This window comes from Barbus barbus (genome assembly GCF_936440315.1).
Source record: "Barbus barbus genome assembly, chromosome: 24".
Classification (NCBI taxonomy): domain Eukaryota; kingdom Metazoa; phylum Chordata; class Actinopteri; order Cypriniformes; family Cyprinidae; genus Barbus; species Barbus barbus.
In genome coordinates this window covers 6,639,885-6,663,149 of record NC_136752.1, presented here as the reverse complement: position 1 = coordinate 6,663,149, position 23,265 = coordinate 6,639,885, and the positions used below count along the sequence as shown (strand labels likewise).

Here is a 23,265-nt window from a genome sequence, read left to right as displayed (position 1 = left end):
TTAAAACCAATATTATAAAAAAAAAAAAATGGCATCATTCCACTGGAATATATAGTCTATGATATGTAAACTAATAGTTGGTCTCTATAGGTGCTGTGCAGTGATATACAAAGTATATTAGTGAACAGGATTTTGCCTTATAGCTTTTCCTCTATTACATATTTTAGCAAGGCTGCAACGCTGACCAAATACAACCCAGGACCAGAGCTGTTTGTTTAATAAAGGTTCTTTTAATAAAATTGGATTGGATTCTAATTAAAACTTTACTTTTTAAAGGAATATTTTACCCCAAACGAGTATTTTGCCTACTTTTGTTTACAAATCATGTTGCTTCAACCCCCATATTATTTTCTTTCTTCTGTAAAACAAAAAGAGATTCATTAGGCAGAAGGTCTGAGTTTCTGTTTTAAACTGATGGCACTTGGCATCAGTGATATCAAAGCTGCCTCTTTTGAATTGAACTCAATCATATTTGTGAGTTTCAGTAAATACCAAAACAATCAATACATTTTGATCTGTTAATCACACACAGCTATTATGACTTGCCATTAAGATGTTGCATTTGGGTACTTAGCAAGTATAAATCACCATCCAGCTCCGAAATTCAGCCTTGCTTTTCCTTTTTGGAAAAATAATAATGCTAATAATAACAATAATATGGGGCTGGGATGATGTGAGGGTATGTAAATGATGACAAAAATTTTGGGGTGAACTGTTTTTAAGAGTGTAGTTTTACATACACAGTTTCTCTTTATTACAACACAAACACACACATATTTCAACACACAGCAGTTCTGACTGGATCGCTTCTCTCAAAAGGTCCTCTTCTTCTGACTTGGGCCTTCAAGAGGGATTAAAACCCCTTGCATGATTTTATTAGAGCAAGACGCAGCATCTCTCTCTCTCTTTCTCTCATCTGTATAAGTGAAACATAACAGCCCTGAGTGAGCCAGCAGCTGAAACCAATTCTCTAAGAGGAAAAAAACTCCAGAAATCCTCACCCGACATGTTTGGGGGAAATATCATCATATTAAGAAAAAAAGGCTAAGAAAGCCCATTAAAATTCAAGTGCTAAGAGACATAGTGTGGGGATTAATGAAGAAGATTCCTCATTCAGAGGGTTAAAGACTCAGTTTAGCGTGCGGGGCCTGGAGGGGCCACATGTTATCTTCCAGCACAGTGCCGCCCACATCTCAGCAAGCACAGCCTGGACAAGGAAATGCTTCACTTGCTAGTCAGGATATGACAAATAAAGACAAATCAAACACATGCATACGCTTGCTGCCCTACTCTAGTCAGCAGGCTTCAGCCTTGTCAATACTTAAAAAAAAAACTAAATTATACAAGGCTATTAGTTTTCTGTATTTGTTTGAATGTGCCTTTTCAAAGCTTTTTTTGGGGGGGGGGTTGTATTATCTGAACTTTTTACTGAACAACTTTGGCTTTAGTTTTGCTTCGTTGACAGAAGTGGAGAAGCCGTCAAGGTTATCCACAGAAATGCAGGGTAGGAAGGTGCTTTAGGCTTGAATTAAATATTTCCAGAGCATGAAAGCTTTACTCAACACATTAGATTGCCACTTAACTGTCTTAAATTTCAGCCAAATTAGATTATATTTAATGGGGCTAATTAAATACAATATGGAGCTATGGCTGCCTAGAGGCAAAAGCCATGCATGCTGTGGGCCAAAATGCCAAGCCTGATGGGTCTCTAAACCCTTCACATCTCAATGGAAATGTTTTAATCCATGCTAGAATGGCTCTTCTGTTCAAAAGTCATTTTAAGATAGCATATATTTATTTAGATTTGGTTAAGAAAATGTGGAAATGTTGTTGTCATCTACTTTAATATAGCTTTGCAAATGGGGAGCGGAGTTGAAAAATGTCTAATTGAATTTACGTTAGGGGGAATCTTTAGGTTCAGATATCACTCAGATTCTGGGAATCGTGATTTCATTTTTTACTGTTAACTAATGAGTTTATCAACTGAATATTTGTGCAGTTTTATTAAAAATAAATACTTGCAATCACAAATCGTATATTAAGAATAATTAATTTAATTAACTCGCTAAATTAATGTTCGCACATACAGAACTGATTGCAGAAGTTTGAATATACCTATATGCAAATAGGATTCTTCACACAAAATTATTATTTTTAAAAGACTTGTTGTGCATGACTTGTACAGACTACAGATCTTTGTCATTTTTGGAGCAACAACCCCAATTCACTTTCATTATATGGAAAAGAGCCGCAAGAACATTCTGCTAAACATCTCCTTTTGTGTTCTATGGAAGAAAAATAACAAATAGGACTAAATGTATAGGGTGACGGTTAGGGTTAGGTTTAGTTGCTTGTAATTATGCATAGTTTACTGTTACTACCATAGTAAGTACATGTAACTACATCCCATTAAAATAAAGCGTTGATTAAATGCTGTTACTTAATATTCACATATTTATGCCTATGCCAAAAATCTGTCTTTAAGTTCTCCTTCTTTTTGTTCCTCTAATATAGAAGATTGAGACGTTTTTAAAACTAGCTACTAACCACTTCTCATGCTAGATTTTGTTGTTGTTGTTGTTAGATAATTGTTAATAATTCAATGCATCTAATACATCTCTGAAAAAAACTATTTGGGATGTCTACTGTGTTGAATAATTAACAGGACACCAATATGTACCATATTCAAGGAAAGTGCTCATTACCTGCAGTTTCTGATAGAATATCCCATCAAGTGAATGCCAGCGTCATTCTTGTTGTTTTCAAATCTTATACCTCGTATGTGAAACTTCCCTTACTTTCTAATCAATCTCTGAACTATCTAGCTAATCATACTCCATGAACACAGGAGAAAGTGTACCGCATCATGCGCTTGTCCTTTCCAACGCTCCTCTAATCACCTAGCATGCACTCATTTAAATATTAGAGTAGGCTTTAATCATGGAAAGTAATCAGTGTCATGAATATTCATACCGTGCCGGCCTAACAGTCTCATTGTCTCACTCCTGTGCCAAATCGTGTCTTCCTGCTTCTCAGCTGTCTGCTCTGATGGCCCCAGTCTGGTATCAATGGAAAGAAGTTTAAAATAAATACACTATTCATACCTGATCCTAAGAGAACAGTGTGTGTGTGTGTGTGTGTGTGTGTGTTGTGAGAGAGTTTCTAAAGATGGGGAGACTGATCCCTGTTCCAAGAGATGAATATTTGCACAGCGGCTCAAGAAGACGCCATTTGCATAATGACTTTGTAGTTTTGCATTAATTAAATTTGCATATGAAACTGCGTTAATTACCTCTGATCATCTGTTTTCAACGTTGCAGCATTTGATGTCCAGCCTTCGGGGTTGTGATTAGGGGTTACAGTGGCTGTTTCAGACTGTGTGTGTGTGTGTGTGTGTGTGTGTGTGTCAGGGACTGAAGCAGAATAGAAAGTGAATTTGATGAGTCAGTTTCACAGTCCTTTTTCCTCTTTTTTGTGTCCAAGCTCTTGCTAATATCCTGGCATATGAAACAGCTCTTCTGAGTCCTGCAGTTAAAAGAAAAGCAATGTTTTTTGAAGTTCAGATAATTTTTTTTTTTAAATACACAGTGTCTTTAGAAAGTTCAAGGATCGGCCTTTGAATTTTCATGAAGGTACTGTCTTAAGCACTCTTTTTGTAAATGCACAGATGAAAAAAATCTCTTTGTCTCTGAACATCTTTATGCAAAATCAACCACAGATCCAGCAGTGCAGAGAAACAGTTTTCACACGTCGTTTACACCATTAAGGAAATGATGGTTATCCTTGACCATAAGATCTTCACATAAATCTCCAAAGGGTTTTAGTATTAAATTTTGTTTTACATCAGTGGTACTCAAATGGCTTCAGAACCCATATTATAAGTTGAACACGATTGTTTATTAGACAAATGATTAAATAAACCTTAAAATCAAACATTTAGACTCAACAATATGAAAGACCTCAAGTTATTAAAATGATGTAGGCTGAATAGGAAAACTGACAGCTTTATAAATGCATAAGGAAACCGCAAAATAGTGATTTACAGTCGTTACAGTTTGTTTTATAAATGTAAATTGAATTTTGATGGTTTCATGCCCTCGGCAGCCAAAAATTCACTGCTAAAAACACATTGTGGTCACACTCACCATATTTATCCTTTTTTACGAATGAACAAGAGTATTTAATGTCGTCTGTGTCATATTTTCTTTTGCATGATTTTGTTCAAGAGTAAGAGCGAGCATGTCACAAGTCTTTTTGTTTGTGCATATTCGTGAGTGTTTGGACACACGTGATTTGTCGTCTTTGTCATTCCATCCTTTTTTAAAGTTGAAAAGTATGTTTTATGCATTGTTATTATGCAGCTATGCATAGATAAATAGTTGCATTTTATGATTTGCATTATTTTTACTGCATGCAACCTTATCCGAATAGATCTGCGACCCATTTTTGTGTTACCACACACCAGTTGAAAACACTGTTATAGATTAAGATCAATTCATTTTCAATTCAGCAAATTCAACAGCAATCAGATTATTAACAGTCAGATTATTTTACAGACAATATTAATTAATTTCAAGGAAAGATCATTTAATTCTACAGACAAATAGCGGCATAGTATCATTTGATGTCTGTTGAAGCACTATGTAAATACCATGGCATATATATTAGTAATAGTATGTATGAAGTACAGTACTTTTTCTTAATGTTGACTTAAAATCCCAATTAAAACCATTTTGAACTAGATCTCTCTGTAGTGTTTGATGGACAGTATTCTGTATACATTTCAGGCTCTCTAGTAGTAAAACGCAAAGCCATGATGCCTGGCGCTTCACAGAAACCATACCCATGATCCCTTGCAACACCCAAGCTATGCCAGCATCTCTGTTACAGGGTGCCTGTGGTTAAGGCCTCTGGGATTTCGGGCCTGCATATTTTTGGGATTCGTCCAAACGAGACCACCCCATCGCCATCTGATTGGTGCTGTCTGCCAGCAGGGGTCAACCTGGTCCATGTTGGATGCATTATAGAGCAGGACAGCGCTGCATGTGCGCTCCACACCGAGCCCTGGTGGAAAGAGTTAAAGTCTCCCACATGAAGGCATCAAACGCTCCACATACCACTTTATTGTAGTCATATGGCAGCAGATTTGATATTTTTCCTTCCACAGCGGGGAATAAAACTCGCCACTAATTTGGACTGAGCGTCGCCACTAAATTTCAGCATGTGCTGATGGTGTTGACCAGATGTGTAACGCTTTTTTCCCCCCTCTTCCTCTCTGTCTCACTATCGCTCTTTTGTTAAATTAGCCATGACTGAATTCAAGTAAAATATTTCATACGAAATAGCAAGGATGGTGAGAAGTCATGACAGTGGTTCATGAACGTTGGGTATAATCTGCACGGCTACCAATGGAACTCTGGAGCTCTAAGTTAAAACCTACCCTTCGGAAAAAGCCATGTTTAATAAGTTTGCTGGTCTTTGCTGGTTTAAGCTGGCCTCTAGGGCTGCACGATATATCATAATAATGAAATCAATAATGCGATATGACTTAGTGTGGTTATTAAATCATCTCATGATCCAGTGTGCAGCTCACAGCCTCTCTGAGATGCTGAAATACCATATAATGAGCTGAATGTGTAAATGAACACAGTGCCACTCTGAAACCCATAAATAGTGATATTGTAATGTTATAGTTATACTATACCATTATTTTTTATTGAATACTCACTTTTTAATTTTATACTACAATGGTATTGTTACTATAAATTTCTTTAACATTTTAATGATAATCACAATAAAAATAATAATTATTATTATTATACAATAGTATAAAGTATTACTGAAATAGGTTACAGTTTGTTTTTCCCAAATTGTTTGATTCTAAAAGAATGGTTATCGCAAAGAGTAATTATTTAATAATATTTAGAAATCACATGCAGATTATTTCTAAATAAATATTTCCAAATTATTTCCAAACATAGCTGGTAAAAATTCTTCATGTGGCAACATACAATGCAGAAATATAAAAATAGCAATTTCTTATCCTCTTGACATTAGGATGGCTTTACCAGTAAGACATTACGATAGGCTTGAAAGTGTTTGCGTGGAGAGTTATTTGCCAAACACTGACTATAGTGTCACAATCAGGCAGCCAAGCCACACACATGCTGATGCCCAAAGAAGAAGGCTCTTCTGGCAGCTGTCTCAGGCAGACAGTAAAGGAGTTTGGGTTACGACTCTTTGCAACATGTGCAGTCTATCTGTACTTTAATGTCATCTTCTACGTGGCACATGGTTTACCAACAACAAACATTTTTCGTGTCGAGTTTAGAAAAGCTCAGGGTCTGTGAACATTTGAAAGGATGGTAATAAAAACAGTGTCATTATCAAGACGGGATCTTGCAGACTGCATTGAATTATACTGCAGTAAACAGCATTGTTTTCGACCGTTGCTGTGGTTTAGTGTCAGAGTTTGGTGGCACATTTCTGTCATTGTGTGTGGAGTCCTGCTGGGTGGCACCATAAAAGTAAAGTAGTTCTAATACAACTTGACTTTTTTTTCTTAGTCCGTCTGCATTTTTTAAAGTATATTAATGGTGGGAAGTCACTGAGAATGAATTGGAGCCACTGATAACATTGCTTATTTGCACACGTCTGTGTTTTTTTCAGCACTTAATACGCTAACGGAATAATGCAAATCAAGTAATGCTTGAAAATTGTTCCAAAACATTGCTTGCACGTTGCAGGTCAGTTTGCAGCAAACCACTGATTTTTGGCATACTTTATTGGCACTATACAAAGTCACAGTGTTGAATTCCCCCTCAGGTCTCTGATGTGTCCTGATGAGTTTGAACTTGTGTGCTTTCCATGAAAGTTCCCTTTACTGTTGTTTGATTCTCTTACTGATCATTTCTGCACTATAAAAACAAGAAACAAATCACAAACAATGTTATTCGTGGCTTATTGCCATATGGATTTTTACAGTATATTATGTCGGTTTACAATGTGGGAATTCAGCAAGAACAAACTGTGGCCACTGATAACATTGTTTATTTAATTTTAGATTAAACTGTCTGTGTTTTTAGCATTTAATGCACTAAAGTAATAATGCATTTTAAATCAAATAATGCTGCAAACTCAATGCAGTTTGCATGTTGCAATTCCTAATCTTGCTAGTCATTTTGCAGCAGATTACTGCATTCTGCCATACTTTACTGGCACTATATAGAGCTGAATACGTTAAAAGGAACCATTTGTGACCCTGGACCACAAAACCAGTCATAAGGGTAAATTTGACAACATAAATGCTGAATAAATAAGCTTTCCATTGATGTATGGTTTGTTAGGATCGGACTATATTTGGCCGAGATACAACTATTTGAAAATCTGGAATCTGAGGGTGCAAAAAAAGAGAGAAAATGACCTTTAAAGTTGTCCAAATGAAGTTCTTAGCAATTCATAGTACTAATCAAAAATGAAGTTTTGATATATTTACAGTAGGTCATTTACCAAATATCTTCATGGAATATGATCTTTACTTAATATCCTAATGATTTTTGGCATAAAAGAAAAATCTATCATTTTGACCCATTCAATGTATTTTTGGCTATTTAGCCCAGAGACTTAAGACTGGTTTTGTGGTCCAGGGTCACATTTGTTTTTATCTTATCGTGCGAACACACTCAAATTTCAAGCATTTCTTTTTTTTATTAGCCATCTTTTTTGGTCTTTTCCCATCTCAAAAATCAGCAAGGAGTACTTGAACGTGAGTGTTGTACTCCAAAATAAGGGGAGGGGGCTGCTCTGTCATGTTGATAGCGGTTGATGACATTACAGTCTGAAGATTTGTAGGGTGAGAACCCGCCATGATAATTCAGTATTAAACCCTCCTTGGCAGTCCATTGAATGAATAAACCCTCGATCTTATCAGTTTTTATTCATGCCAGTGAGGGCTTGTTCTTGCATGTAGTGTGCGGCAGATGTGGCCCTCCTGGTATGTTTGCTTAAGGCATTGGCTAGATGAAAGACTGTTCTTAACCATAAGCTATGCAGGGAGCTGTGCCAAAAGCTGAAAACGCATCATTGTGAAAACAGCCCTGGGAGAAGCTGATCTCCCCCAGCAGAGGATGAAGAGGGCTTCAGCGGAGGGCTGAGGGCGAGATGACACACGATGGAGAAATCGTCTCTCTCTCTTTTAACTTAGACTTTTATTCTCATAAATATGACTGGCATGGAGTAGTTAACCGTCATTGTTGTCAGCCAGTTTGAAGATACGAACCTTCTCTTCTTAATCTGCGTACGTTTACACACTACATGTACATGGACAGCACATTGTTTTGAATAGGTAGTAATACAGGTACATGGTACATACAGGTTAATTTTTGTGTCAAATTATAAAATGCATTATAAAACATTATATATGAAAGATGTAAAAGAACAAAGGTCTACTGTTTGAATAAAAAATGTATATTTGTGATGATAATAGAGGAGGGACTTCTGGGATGCTGGTTAGAGCCGGTTGAAAAAGTCCAAGAGTAGAGCTCAGAGACTTATAACTATGGATTTTAATGATAAGTTGGGTATTAGGCAAGTTTGTGTGTGTGGTCTGAAACAGATTTGGATAAACATGTGGTATTAAGTATAAATAACAATTATAATTCACATACTACAACTTTGAACATTTGCCCTGAGATAAACAGAGAAAGTATTTCATTTTCAATGCGGAAATTAGAACTTAGCTGCATTATAAATTCATTATTTTAGTGTTTTAGACACAAAAATGATAAAGTTTAACATGCATGTTTAAAAAAAAAACAGTATATATTCCATTGTGAAAATCAGAACTTATACTAAAATTAATATGTATTAAAATATGTATAATTAAAAATGATATTCTTTTTCTTTTACCTTAATCCCTCCCTTTGGCTTGTACTATTCAAAACAATGTCCGGAACTTTTATTACCGGCACTTGTGTTATGTGCCTCTTTATGATTAATCACTTGTTGTATTCCTCATTTGTAAATCGCTTTGAATAAAAGCATCTGCTAATTAAATCTATTATAATGTTATTTAGTGAAGATGCACATTAAATGCAAGAAAAGTTCAATTAAAATGAGAAAAAAATAACACCATATTTAAAGAGATAGTACTCCTTTTAAGTTGCTGCTACACTTTAAAAACTTAAAATAATTTGCTACCCCGCCAAATTCATTTTTAGTTTAGTCAACTTTAAATTTTAAGTTACTTAATGTTAATTTAAGGGACAACTGGAATATTGTAGTTGACTAAATTGGGGTAACAATTTATTTTATCATTCTATCCCACAATGCAATGCACTTGACCTTCCATTTCCAGTGTGGCAAATGACCCAGAAATAATATGACACAATTTTTTCATCTTTTTTTAAAATGTTTTTACTTGATATTTAATTGGACTGCCAAATGCAGCATTAAAAGGCTAGATATCAGGTTTTTTTAGTTCCAAGAGGCCAAGTAGACATTACAATGCAACGACTAAGTATTGTACTTCTAATGCAGCATACGAATGTTTGAAACTTTTGTTGTTTTTATATAATGCATTCTATTTAATATACATTCTGAACACCGCATTAATCTAAAAATGCAGATTCAAGAGTCCAATGAGTAATTAAATATCCAGTATAAACCAACTAAATATCAAATAATGCTTTAATAATGGTCCTGCTGAGCGCAACAGAAGTGGAACCCATTCACATGACTGGCATGTGTCGCAGATCCAGCGCACATAAGGCATCTAAAGAGCTGTTTTACAGGGCCCTGATTGTTTTGGAAGGCGCGCTGAGGGCCTGGGGATTTTTACAGTGAGTTTTAAATGGGTATAGAAGCCTGGGCCCAGCTGGAGACCATTATAGTACACGTTATCCAAAAAAATACCAGGGCAATTATTTCGCATACGGGATAGTTCTCCATTCTTTTTTGCTTCCCTTGCTCACACACATGCAAGAAGCGAGATCTAACATGGTACGGTTAGCTCCTGATGGTAGATAGCGTAACTACACCATTCTGCATTCAAAATCATCTTTATCCATTAACAGCCAATCAGAATTAGCCATGCATTCTGATGAAACATTCAGCGGCCAATCAGCACAGTCAGAACCAGCACAATCACACTTTAGTTTGGGGTCCAATTCTCACTATTAACTACTTTTGCCTAAACTCCTTACTGCTTATTAATAGTTATTAAGGTAGTTGTTAGGACTGGGGTAGGATTAAGATATCTAAAATATGGTCATGCAGATTAATATCTGCTTTATAAGCACTAATAAACAGCCAATAGGCTAGTCATATGCATGCCTAATAAGCAACTAGTTAATAGAATTGGTCCCTAAACAGTAACACTTTATTTTAACTAGTTGCTTATTAACATGCATATTACTAGAATTATTAGCTATTTATTAGTACTAATTAAGCACATATTAATGCCTTATTCTACATGACCTTATTCTACATCCCTAATCCTACCCAATACCGAAATTTAACAACTACCTTACTAACTATTAATAAGCAGCAAATTAGGAATTTATTGAGGGAAAAGTCATAGTTTATAGTGAACAAGTGTTCCCTATTCTAAAGTGTTACCCCTAAACTAAATCGTTACCTCCAGTACAAACATCTAAGCATTTTTAAAATCAATATACATAGAAAAATTACTTGTTTTCTGAAAAATTGTTTAAAATTTATTTTATGCTTAAAAGAAGAATAATCAGAAAACAAGACTTGGTAATTTTTATTCTAAAGTAACTGTATCTAGATTTAAGAACGTTTAGATATTTGTACTGGAAAATAAGACAAAAATGACAAGGCCGAAAATCATTTTTCGCAGTGTAGTCAGATTTACTGCTTAGGTGATTGAACGTTTGTGCCCAGATCTAAGCGGCCAAGAGCAAAGATGGCACAATTCAAATTGTGTACTTCTGGGACTCCCTGCACCAGCCAAACAGAGATTAATGAGTATGTTAACGGTTATTTTTTCTTGAACGTGTAAAATTGAAAGGAGTAAAAGGATCTACAGAAAAACTTTTTCAAAGTAACCGCACAAGACTATTTTAATTCTGTCTCAGGTCAAGCTATTAGCGTTAACCTCTGGATATACGGCTGGGAGATTTGATTGTCATCCAGGGTATGATTGCGATGACATGGAGCAATGTTTGCTTTGAACTGGTCCCTCGCTGTCCCCCTATTTGCTTTTTTCTCTCCACGCCGCTGGCTTTTCCGCATCTCCCTTCAGCCGCAAGCACCGCTGTCATCCATCAAGTTCCTGCAGCTCTTCTTGAACGCCTTTTCACGCCAGCCAGATCTTAACGCGGTGACGCACACTCCAAGCTATGATTCAGACTTCTTGCAATGCCACAAAATGCTGTGCTAATGCTCTTCTCTCTGTTCTCACCGAGCCAAGAGTCATAGCTCTTTTTGACAGAGAAGTCTTTCCAGTTGTTTTTCACTGTCCTTTCCCGTCTGCACCGTGGGACGTCTTCGCTTTGGCAGTATCAGATGATGACAGGGCACTCTAGGGTGGCATGTGTTTTCAGTTAGACGGTTACGCTACCCTTGGCTGGCCTGTTTCTTCATGAGACTGGCAGTGAGTTTGCAGGAGGAAGTAGAAGGCTGATGTGGGTGTGTCAGTATGTATAGGACGGGTATGGTGGTAAATGCTGCCAAAAAATTTTTATTAAGTATTTTCTTCTCTTGTTTTATATAGTAAATATATCTAAAAATCTTCAAAACCAGATAAATGTTTTTAATTTTTTTTTTTTTTTTGGGCCCTGTGAAATTTTGCAGGTGAAAAAAAGCAGGAACGAATGTGAGAAAAACTGTTAAATTGTATAGAAATAATGGCAATGAAATAAACGCTATTAAAGCAACTCTAACTTCTCTCCGAACATGGATAGTTTAATAATATTGAGGTGAAGTTTTATGCAAAAATGTGTAGACACATCCGAACAAGAGCCTCGTCCATTGTGGATCTTCAGGTTTGCTTTGTTGCAAAGTTACAAAGCTCCGCCCACACAGAGGTAATCGACGAATCAGGAGGCTTGCTATTGGTCGCCGCTGCGAATTTGTGTCAAAGCTCATAAAAACTTGAACCTGACAGGAAATCCGCATAGGGAGTCAAGTAAAATTATTCATCATGCTATTCATCATGAGTCACATTGAAATGACTGGATTTTTCTCACATAATTTTTGCCAAATCTCATCAGGGATGCCATTTTTTGACTTGCTTTATCTCTTCTACAATGGCTTTGCTTTATATTTCTACTATGGCATCGGTAGCTGAAACACTTTACTTGCATCCACACCATTAGGTGTCAATATAAGTCCCAGAGGACTGCCATATCAGCCAAGGCAACGTTAAAAAGTTTAAGTGGATCCTTAATACATTAAATAATGCAAATTTGCTTAAAATTATGTTTAGGTGTTTTTCCTAGAAAACAAGACCAAAGTAGTGATTAGGAAAATATCTTTTTTTCTTTGCAGTGCAATGCAGGCCCAGAGAATTCAAGGAAATGCTGAGAGGATTGTGTGTGTTAGTGGGTTTGGAAATATGAGTTTATTTGTTAGTTTATAGTGGGTGTGACTGTGTAGGTGTCTTTTGTGTTTATATGCATCGGTATGCTGGTGTGTGTGCTGTGAGTGCGCAGTTGCTTCTCTTCCAGAGGCAGTTTGTGATGTCCCTCCTCTGTGTTCCTGTAGATGGAGACAGATTGGAACGGTTACTGCAACAGGCCTGCTTTCACTTAGACCGGAGACAGCCGTGTGTATGTATGTGTGTGTGCCTTAACCACCATTCCTGCCACTATCCTCACACAGTTTTTCCACTGTAGAATGGGAGTCTTTTCATATACAGTTGTCTGTCCTCATTATAGCCAGGAATCACAGATGACTGTCATCCACCAGAGCAATGAACTACGATAGGATTATGGGTAAAAAAAAGGACTATAGAGAAATTGATAAAGGTAATTATTAGTTTAGTTTATGGTATCGCTGCTGTAGAGCAGGCTTCCACACTAAGCGCCTGGTTCAGGGTTATAAAGTTTGGTTTCTTGTTAGGGCAACAGATTTGCACTGTAAAAATCATTTTCTCAATCAGTGGTTTTGTTTTATAAAGTGTAAATATTATAAGATACATTTACTTGAGGATCAAAATTGTGTAAATTAATATCCTGTTTGCATGGAATATAGTTTCTTACTCTTAGTTCACTGAAAATATTTTGAGCATGAACCTTACAACATGTTTTTTTTTTTTTATATATATACAATAAACATATATTATCTAAAAACAACCCCTTTATTTAATTTTATTTTATTTCCCTATCATATTTATGTTGATTTTTAGAACTATTATATAGTTTTTCTTGGAAACAAGAAAAAATATACATTAATATTTCTGTTTATTAAAACTACATTTTAGGGGGTTATTTCCCACAAGCAGAGCATATCAAAGAAGATGCACTCAGTTCTGGGATTTAACATGAAAATATTAGACACCCCTCAGGAAACTGGTATGGTGGTTTTGGCCCCAGTATGTGGTCTGGCTTTTCACTCATCATCTTCCTGCCAAAATCATTTATTTCATTGTCATAATCATCTATCAAAGACAATACGATAGTCTGTTAAGGCTCACAGCTCAATCAATGTACAGTCATATCTATCATGAGGACTGAGAGAAATCCAGACAGACGGAAAGACACAGTAAAAGAAGGATATTCAATCAACCATCTGTAAAATTGAAGGTGTTTTAGGTGTTCAGACTCTTAAATCTTAACGTACAGCGGCAGCTGTTGATTTCCCTGAGAAGTGTAAAAAGTTGTAAACTGTGGCTTTCTCAAAAGACTTTTTTTTTTTTTTTTTTTGACCATCCTGACCAACAATGATTCAACTAATGGCATGAGTTTGGCAGTGTTATCTGTCTAACAGGTCAATGTCAGAAAACACTCATTATTTTTGCGTTTCCATTTGGTACCACTAGTGGCATAGAAATAGCAATTAAACAAAATTGACTTCAAAGAATCAGCAATAGTTCAAAAGTTTGTTAAAAAATAACAAATGTCTATGGTACTTTTCCCATAGCAGTGCATAGATATTGTTTAGCTCCTTCACAAACGCTCACATCCAAATCACATCACCGATCCCCTAGAGTGTGTTGGTGGCACAGACAGCAGAGTTGCACTACATGCTGCACCTCTGTGTTATTCATTAGCATAGTGGTCTGGCCCCCTGATTAGCAACGATCATCACAAACAAGACATCAGTGATGCGAGCTGAGGCCCCACAAGCCCCTGGGAGCCCCAGATCACAGGCATGCTAATGAGGGCCCGCGTTACTGCGGCGTGAGGTGTCAGCCAGGCTTGTGACAGGTGCACAGAGGGGATGTTTGGGGGGGGGGGTCCGGAGGGGAGTGAAGGCGTGTCATAGCCCCCATGGCATCACCTCGTCTTTTGTTCTTTATGCAAATCCATTGCTGTGCTTTCGACAGCTAGGAATGTAGCGGGTTCGAGGGGCAGAGCTGTTAGAGTGCCAGGCCCAAGTTGTACACACACACACACACACACACACATGCATATGCATATGTTGTTGCACTGCTATTTTAGAATTTTGACATCATATAAGTTGTGCGTATTTGCATGTGCATATAATTCCTTGCACTGCGATATTATCAAGTGTTGATATATGCACATATATATGTTGTGCACTGTGACATCACACTGCACTTGTCTTTGCAATGTAAGTAAAACTCATATAACAATGCAAGGGCATCTATTTGTGTGCAAATGCATGCAACCCAACATGTTGTACGCATTTGCACACACATATGTACACTCTCATGTCATCAAACAAGTTGCCTGCATTCACACATGCACTTGTCTATGCGATATGTTTACCAAAGGCATTGCATGCATTTGCACACACATTAATGCCATACAAGTTTTTACACATTTGCATGTTCATATGTCCTTGCGCTGTGACATAAAAAAAAGTTTCACACACACCTGTCTTTGTGATATGATTACAAAGGTCACACGGTTTATGCATTTACACACACCCATATCATGGACACATTTCACATATCTTTGCATTATGACTTTATCAAATATGTTGCACACATTCATACATGCTCATCATTGCGATGTGAACATTAAAAGAGTTGCACGCATTTGTACACGTATATATTTTTGCATTGTAACATCATGAAAGGAGTTTCACACATTTGCACACATGCATATATTTGCGTCGTGGCATCATCAAGCCAGTTTCACGCATTCGCACATGCTCATATGTCCTTGCGTTGTACCAAACGAGCTGCACATTATCGCACGCACATATGTCCTTGCATTGTGACAACTTCAAACGAGTTTCACGCGTTTGCACATCATCACATGACTATTCCATTAGTCCAGCCTCAGTAAGTGATTGGTTCATGCTCGGGTAATGCTGGAGACAGCAGTAGCTAACGCTAATGTTGTTTCCCTTGTGAAACAGCAGTGCTCGCATGTCTGCCAGATTTGTTCGCAGATAATTAAAAAACACCCTCCAGCCCCTCCTCCTCACTCCTCTGTCACTGCATTCATGCTCTTAAAAGGAAATTAATTGCCACAAAATGTTGAAATCAACATATCTAAACCCAGGTTGGAGGTCCCAGAGGATGGACTAATTGGCGGTGAGGTTTTGTAATACTAAACCCAAGAGAGTGTATAAGTTTAGTGTAAGACCCCCTCTGCGTGCTCGTGTGTCATTAATCACATATCCTATATACACACACACTTACAAAGACATGCACATAGACATCCCAGCGCTGTTTAACACAACAAGGATGCTGCTGCAGAGTTGTTAGCACCATGCACACCAACAGCCAGCTCTGTAATATAACAGCCACAACTCAATTTAGCTGTTTAACCTGTAAGCCCGGCAATATTTATTGAAGTGCAAGAGGGAAGAAAATTAGGCTATTAGGCTCTTGCAGTTGAATACATTGAGAGGAGAAAAGACACTCTGTTAACTGGCAGTTGACCTCTGCGGCCCGCAGCGAGCGGTTTCATGGACGCGGACCGCGGTAATTACTGCAAATTGAATCACAGAGCGAACAGCGATGATTCCGTAATGAGCACTTTTATTGGCTGGAGCTCTTTGCTGTGACACGGTCCTCCCAGGCCTATGTAGTGTGGCACACACACACAGTAGGACCCAATGGACCATGATCAGACAGAGATTTGTGTTCCTGAGGTGCCTGATGGGTAATTTCACACCATCGTGCCACACAAGCTGCTGTCACAAGACATGGATCTCTGATGGGTCATTAGCATATCTTAACTTATTCACTATGGGTTTCTCTCCCTCGTTCTGGCTTGTTTGGAAAGTTGATGAAATTTGTCTTTGGTCGTCATTAAGTCTGCCTGTCTGTTAGCTGACACGGTCCCTTAGTAACATATGGTGTTTTTTGTATGATGTGATAGGATGCAAATTGCAGTAGCTCAAGCACACAGTTATGTCGGGGTAAGAGCGCGAGCGCACACAGCAAATGCGTATATTTGTGCATGCACGAATGCTCTATTGCACACTTTTTGTCCATCCCACATTATGTTGAGTCCTGTATAGCCATCAGAGGAATATAGGATGTTAATGAGGCTTTTTTGGAACTAGAGTTGGGTGCAGAATATGTCCGTTGTTGATTTTATCCAGACTTGGGCTCCTGTCCAGGGCCTGAAAATGAAAATGAACAGCCTGTGTGTATTTTAGTATCTAATCTCCGCCACCTATTTTTACATGTCCCCTCAGTTTCTCTCTCTGTTACTCTCTTAGCGTCCAAAATCACTCCTGCCAGGTGTCCATTTAAAGGCCAGCCAAACCAAACACAAGCTGTGGACCTGTCATACACAAATGCTTCCACTTTCAGTGTCCTCCACTTTTCTCTTCACTACATCAGTCAGGTGTTTATTAGGCAACTATATAGTACAAAAAAAAAATAATAATGTGAAAGTATTTTTTAATTGATGTGAAGTCATGCACATGACAGCATTTCACTGAAAATATCACATCACATAAATGTAACTTTGTCAGTAGCTGTACACCTGACTATGTCACTGTATGGACCTATCAACACGATTCCTTTTCATTTTCTTTCTTTCTTAATCCTCCCTTTCTCTTTCTTTTGCCACAGAATTATCTCCATATGGAAATAGTGAAGGGTGGAGGTGTCGGGGTGTTGAATAGGGAGTTCTATATTAACGCCTGGTTGACATTAGCATTAGCACAATGCATTGTGGCCTGTGGGCGATACCTGCCATCTGCATTAGGCTTCAGCCCTCAGGGAGCTTTGCTGCTCTCACTAACCCCCTAGTGTGACTCAGATTCTGGGTGAGTCACATACAGGCAGATCCTCTTTGACACAGCTTTAGAGAGCAGCCGGCCCTGCCGCACAGTAGATAACCCGCTAGGCTATCAGAGAGCTCTTGTTTCCCCTCTTAGGGTGATGTAATTTTCATTCAATCTTATAAAATGGCTGTCGCCGCACCGCAATGAGATGTCTTTCACATGTTGCCTGTTTAATTTTTAAAAAGAAATGATCCATGAACCTCACCGTAGAGGACTCTTAGCTTTGATTACATTCAAAGCCATCACTGAGAACAAACAGATGCGCAAATGACATAGAAAGCTATTAAAGTGTGCTATCTCAACCTCCCCTCGCACCAAATCAGAGAGTTAATAGCTAATATGTATATATTAATTCCGTCCACTTGTTTTGTGTCTTCCAGGAAAAGATGAGCCCTCCAGTTACATCTGCACCACTTGTAAGCAACCCTTTACCAGTGCATGGTTTCTGCTGCAGCATGCACAGAACATCCACGGGATACGCATCTACCTAGACACCCACCCTACTAGCTGTTCGCTTACCCCTCGCATGGCCCTTCCTCCACCACTAGGGGCTGACGCCTTGCCCCGTTCCCCTCTAGCCAGCTTTCTGGGCGATGGCAGCAACCCTTTCCAGCTGTTGCGTATGGGTGCCCCACTGCTACGAGATCCTCCACCACCCGGATACATTGAAACCCGATTACCATCTACCCCGCCCTTTTTAAGCCCTCCGCCACCCCGCCATCCTTTGGAACGCCTTGGCCCTGAGGAGATGGGTCTCCTGTCCCAGCATCCAAGTGCTTTTGAGCGGGTGATGCGGCTGACACCCATGGGCATTGAACCATCCATGGGCTTCTCTCAGCGTCTTCGTGAATTGGCGGGCAATAACAACAATGGTGGTCCCACTCCACCTCTTTCACCTAACCGTGTGCCTCCCATGCATCGGCTTCTCAGCCCCACTCTGTTCCAGCCTGGCTCCAAACCTCTACCTTTTCTAACCACACCCTCACAGCCGCCATCAGTTCCATCCAGATGCAATTCCTCACCACCACTAAATCAGGTCAGCAAAGCCAAGTCCTGTGAGTTTTGTGGCAAGACTTTCAAGTTCCGAAGCAACTTGATTGTGCACAGACGTAGCCACACTGGCGAAAGACCCTATAAGTGTCATCTCTGTGACCATGCATGTTCGCAGGCCAGCAAGCTAAAGCGCCACATGAAGACGCACATGCACAAGTCAGGCTCTATGGGGAGTTCACCTGAGCAGGGAGGGCAATATTCGGCTGGAGAGGGGCTTAAGAACAGTGAGGAAAATGGCACGAGGGAGGGATTGGATAATGAGGAGGAGGAAGAAGAAGAGGAGGAGGAAGAGGAAGAGGAGGAGGAAGAAGAGGAACAACAGCAAAATGGAAGCAGACCTGAATCCAACTTGAGCATGGACTCGGAGTTGAGCAGAAACAGAGAGAATGGCCCTAGACCCTCCCCAGAGGAGAAACCTCTGTCCACTGACAGAGTGACAGAAAGCCAATACAACAACCTCGACAATCACTTGAGACTGCCACCGAGCAGCAGGCCATGCAAGGAGATGGACACAGATTCGGCATCCAGAGAGACTGACAGAGGCAGGGGGCCCATGGTGAATGGCAGAGGCTGCGGCCCGGAGGACCACATCTCAGCTTTGTTCCACCGAAAGCCAATGCCTATTTCCAGCTCCAGCCTCACTGGGTCTTCCGCCAAGAGGATCAAGATAGAGAAGGATGTGGAGCTGCCACAGGTGCCCGTCATATCCCCCGAAAATGTGTATTCTCAGTTGCTTGCCGGTTATGCTAGATCCCACCACTTCATAAGGGAGCCCTTCCTGGGCTTCAGCGACTCCAGGCAGTCGCCTTTCGGTACTTCTTCAGAGCACTCTTCATCGGAGACAGGCAGCCTGCGCTTCTCGACCCCTCCAGGGGAAATTCTGGAAGGTGGTGGGATGTCGGGGCGAAGTGGCAGCAGTACACCTCACCTCCATCTGCGGGGTCCTGGGCCAGGGAGACCACCCAGCTCCAAGGAGAGTCGACGGAGTGACACCTGTGAGTACTGTGGTAAGGTGTTCAAGAACTGCAGTAATCTGACCGTGCATCGGCGCAGCCACACGGGTGAGAGGCCTTACAAGTGTGACCTGTGCAGCTACGCTTGTGCCCAGAGCAGCAAGCTTACCCGGCACATGAAGACCCACGGGCAGTTTGGCAAAGAGGTGTATCGCTGCGATATTTGCCACATGCCCTTCAGCGTGTACAGCACCCTGGAAAAACACATGAAGAAGTGGCATGGAGAGCATTTGCTGACCAATGAGGTCAAACTTGAGCAGGCTGACAGAGCTTGAGACCACTTACCAATGCACTGCATTATGGGTTTTAGCTGGATAGTCTTTTTCTTGACTATATATTTTTTGGAGTGATTTGGTTGATTTTTTTTTTTGTGAAAACAAACTGCCACCTGAGAAACAAGAACACAGGGAAATGTTAGTCTGCGGTTCTAAAACCCTTCTTGCATATCCCAGCAACTAACAGAGGAGTAGTCCATTAGGAATTCATGGAGCCTTTCTACTGTGCAATAATTTCTGTATTTATTGGATTATTTGTAATGATACATGGCATGTGCAGGTACATTAACGATGGGTTTCTAATGCATTCAGTTCCTGAAATTATATTTCTACACCCCATCTTATGATATGACAAATACTGAGATTTTGGCATTCAGCCAGTTTTGTGTTATAAACTAGTTTCCTCAAAGGAAACAAATGGGTAATTTCTAAAAGAAGAGGTCAGCTTCTAAAAATCTGCGAAAGTTTTCACTCATCATGGGTTATATTCAGTAGATAGATGTAAAGCACTGAATGTCACTTTGACAATAAAATATTCAACAATTTTAAGGGGCAAAAAAACCAGGGATGTTTATAGGCTGCTGATAGGCAGTTTGACTGCATCTGAATGATTTTCTGTTGACAACCTTTGAAATGAATGAGATGAAATGAAATGCAAGTTCATCAACCATGATGTGTATGAGAATGATGCCGTGCAAATGACAACAAAAATTACTATATTTCCTCTACATTATTATGGTTCCCGTAAATAAACAGTGTTGAGGCCACCAGTGTTGCATTACCGACATATTTTTTCAAAAGGCTGACAATTTTTTAAAGGCCAGATTTTACTTTTAAAGATAAAAATGTTTACATTCACTCAAAATAACATCCATGCCATTTCTTCCAACTTCATCTATCCCTTAATTATTTTTGATTGCTTTCCAAACATTGTACAAGGTCAAATCCTTTCATATGTTAATGGTATTATAATATGTTTATTGCGCAGTCTTGACTAATTCAACCTGGATTCACTTGTTAAGGGAAGCCATAAGCTTGTTACATATCAACTTGTTATCATAGGCTCATATGGATAATTTTTTTTTAATGCTGCATTCCAATTACATTTTTAAAGGGATGTGTTCATTCACAAATCAATCTATCATGGAATCAAAAATGAATTAGCAGCTATTTGGACACCAATATAAAACACAGGTGCTCACCTGTAGAAATCATTTGAGTAAACACACACACACACACACAGGCCATTAAGCTGTAGCAGCATTATATGCACCATCCTGTGCGTTGTTGAAACCGCAATCACTGAATTGTGTTGGGGCTCTCTAGAAGCCCTGGGTGACTGCCTGTCCTCGAAAAGATCCTGGGATTAAATGATTTCCTCATTACGACCTCTGTTCCTACACACTGAATCGCCTCCACCTGTCTCCTTTCATACATCAGCTCAAATTTACACCATAGTCCTCGCCTCCACCCCGCATACACCACTGTTCTCTATCCGCGTATTCACTATTTACAGCATCCTGGCGTTTATATTCATGGCTTTTTACAGTTTACATATTATTTTTGACTTGAATAGAAAGTTGAATTTAAGCTGCAGCTGCACATGTTGCCCACTCGAAATCAGTCAGCATCATAAAGAAACATCATCTGGGTACATCATAAAGAAATGTACAGCACAATGATGATAACCATTTTTTAAACACGGATGTGTAGTTTATCACCTACTTGTCAAATACTTAGCAAACCTCTCTTTGCGTAAATGACAGGAAGTGGCCGTAACTTGAAAGAAAATCAAGAGGAAATGTGTTGTAGTCAAGAAAGCATGTCGAATTTAAGTGCTACCAATGGCTTTCGGAGACAGATGTAAACAGACAACACGGACGTGCCTCAAATTATTATTCAGCCTTTATCTTCTGATGTAGTTCAAACTCCTGCTATACAGCGGACAAAAACAATCCATGAACAAATGATCATAACCAGTATCATTTAAGTTCATTAGGAGGAATCAAATCAAATAAAGTCGTAAAGGATGACTGTTCATTTATTTGGGAAATGTAAAGTGTGCTTCATTTTTAAGGGAAAGTTTTAACGCACAGATTTGTTTGAGAAATTACTAAGCCATTTCTTAACTGATTTATTTAGATGGACTAGAGAATTATTGACAGTGGATGTAAAACAAATAATTGGAATGAAAAAAAAAAAACTATGACACTGTCTTTATATGATGTTTACAGTGTTGAAGTGTAAGGATACTGAGCTCTTCTGTATATGTGTTTTAAATGAGACAAATGTTTTGTCCTCTGTTTTTCTACAATATTGAATATCATAGCAGGGTTTTCTCCTTTTTCCCTTTGTTTCTTTCCCTCCCCTCCTTTTTTTTGGTGCAGGTATTTCCGTAAATTTCTATGGATATATGCGCGTGTATGTTTTGTTCATTGTTAAATTTTCAATGTATTTGTAATTTCAGTGGCATTTTATGAAATGACGCAAAAAATCTTTATATTTTGCAGTCCATTATGAAATTGTGAGTCTATTCAAATGTTTTGTCACTATATCTGTTCATAATTTTGGTAATTCCATCCACAGGAGGATGTAAAAAAATAAAATAAAAATGAAAACAAACCAGAAAATAATCTTTTGTGATATTCTTTTTTTTTTTTGGTGTAATTACATCCAGGACAATCTTTTGTTTGTGTTATATGGTTGCACTTAAAATAAAAGTCATAAAAGTCATGTTAGTACTACATCATACATTATCATTAGATAGTCTTTTGCAATCAGCAAACACTTTTTTTATTAAGTCTAAATGCATATCTCATTTTCCATTATAATCCACTTACACTTGCAAGTTAAGCCCAGCAGAGCTGATTTGCAATTGACCTTTGACCCAAGCACTTCACTACTTTGTACAACCTCCATCTTCACTGCACCTGCCCTTCCTCCTCTTAGTTTAAGTGTGGAGCACATGAAATCTTGTCTGACCTCTTTTGACCTCTCCCATCTTGCCTCATCCCGTCTTGTCTTTTGTTAGGCAGGTGGGTCTTTTGTAGCTCCAACAATGTTTCATGTTGGGGAGGGGAAGCACTTAAAAAACCTCTTCATAGAGCATTTACACATGGCCAGTCACAGCATAGACATTTTCTTGAATAAGCCACTCAATGTGGAGACCCGTAGGCTAAAAGCAGTCTGACCTAGAGATAAATGTATACAAACAATTGCTCCATAGTTCATTCATCCTGTGTTGTTTTGTTCGTCCTCCATGTTTAAGAAGCATGTAGTGAATGTCCCTTTAAAGAAGGAGGAGTGAATATGGTTACAATGGAGCCGGACATCTGGGAGACATCTTCTGCCCGCAAACGTCCCGGTCCCAGCACGTCCCCGGTGGCTTAAGAAGTCAGATTCCCAGAGCCTCATTCATGGCACCAGTTTCCCCTCGAGGTCTCACTTTTTTCACACTCTAATTATGACCAATGAGCTGCCAAGTAGCTCTGACCACGTCCCCACATGAGCTGGTGTCA

The 23,265-nt window shown here is 39.0% G+C and overlaps 1 protein-coding gene across 1 annotated transcript in view; it reads left to right on the top strand.

Annotated features, from left to right (window-relative positions):
* Window positions 1-22,341, top strand: part of bcl11bb (BCL11 transcription factor B b) — a 31,316-nt gene extending 8,975 nt beyond the window's left edge. The window contains exon 3 of the mRNA XM_079374967.1: window positions 17,787-22,341. Within this exon, the coding sequence (XP_079231093.1) occupies window positions 17,787-19,747 (1,961 nt within the window). The 3' untranslated portion in view covers window positions 19,748-22,341. The remainder of the gene's footprint in view (window positions 1-17,786) is intronic.
* Window positions 22,342-23,265: the final 924 nt, after the last annotated feature.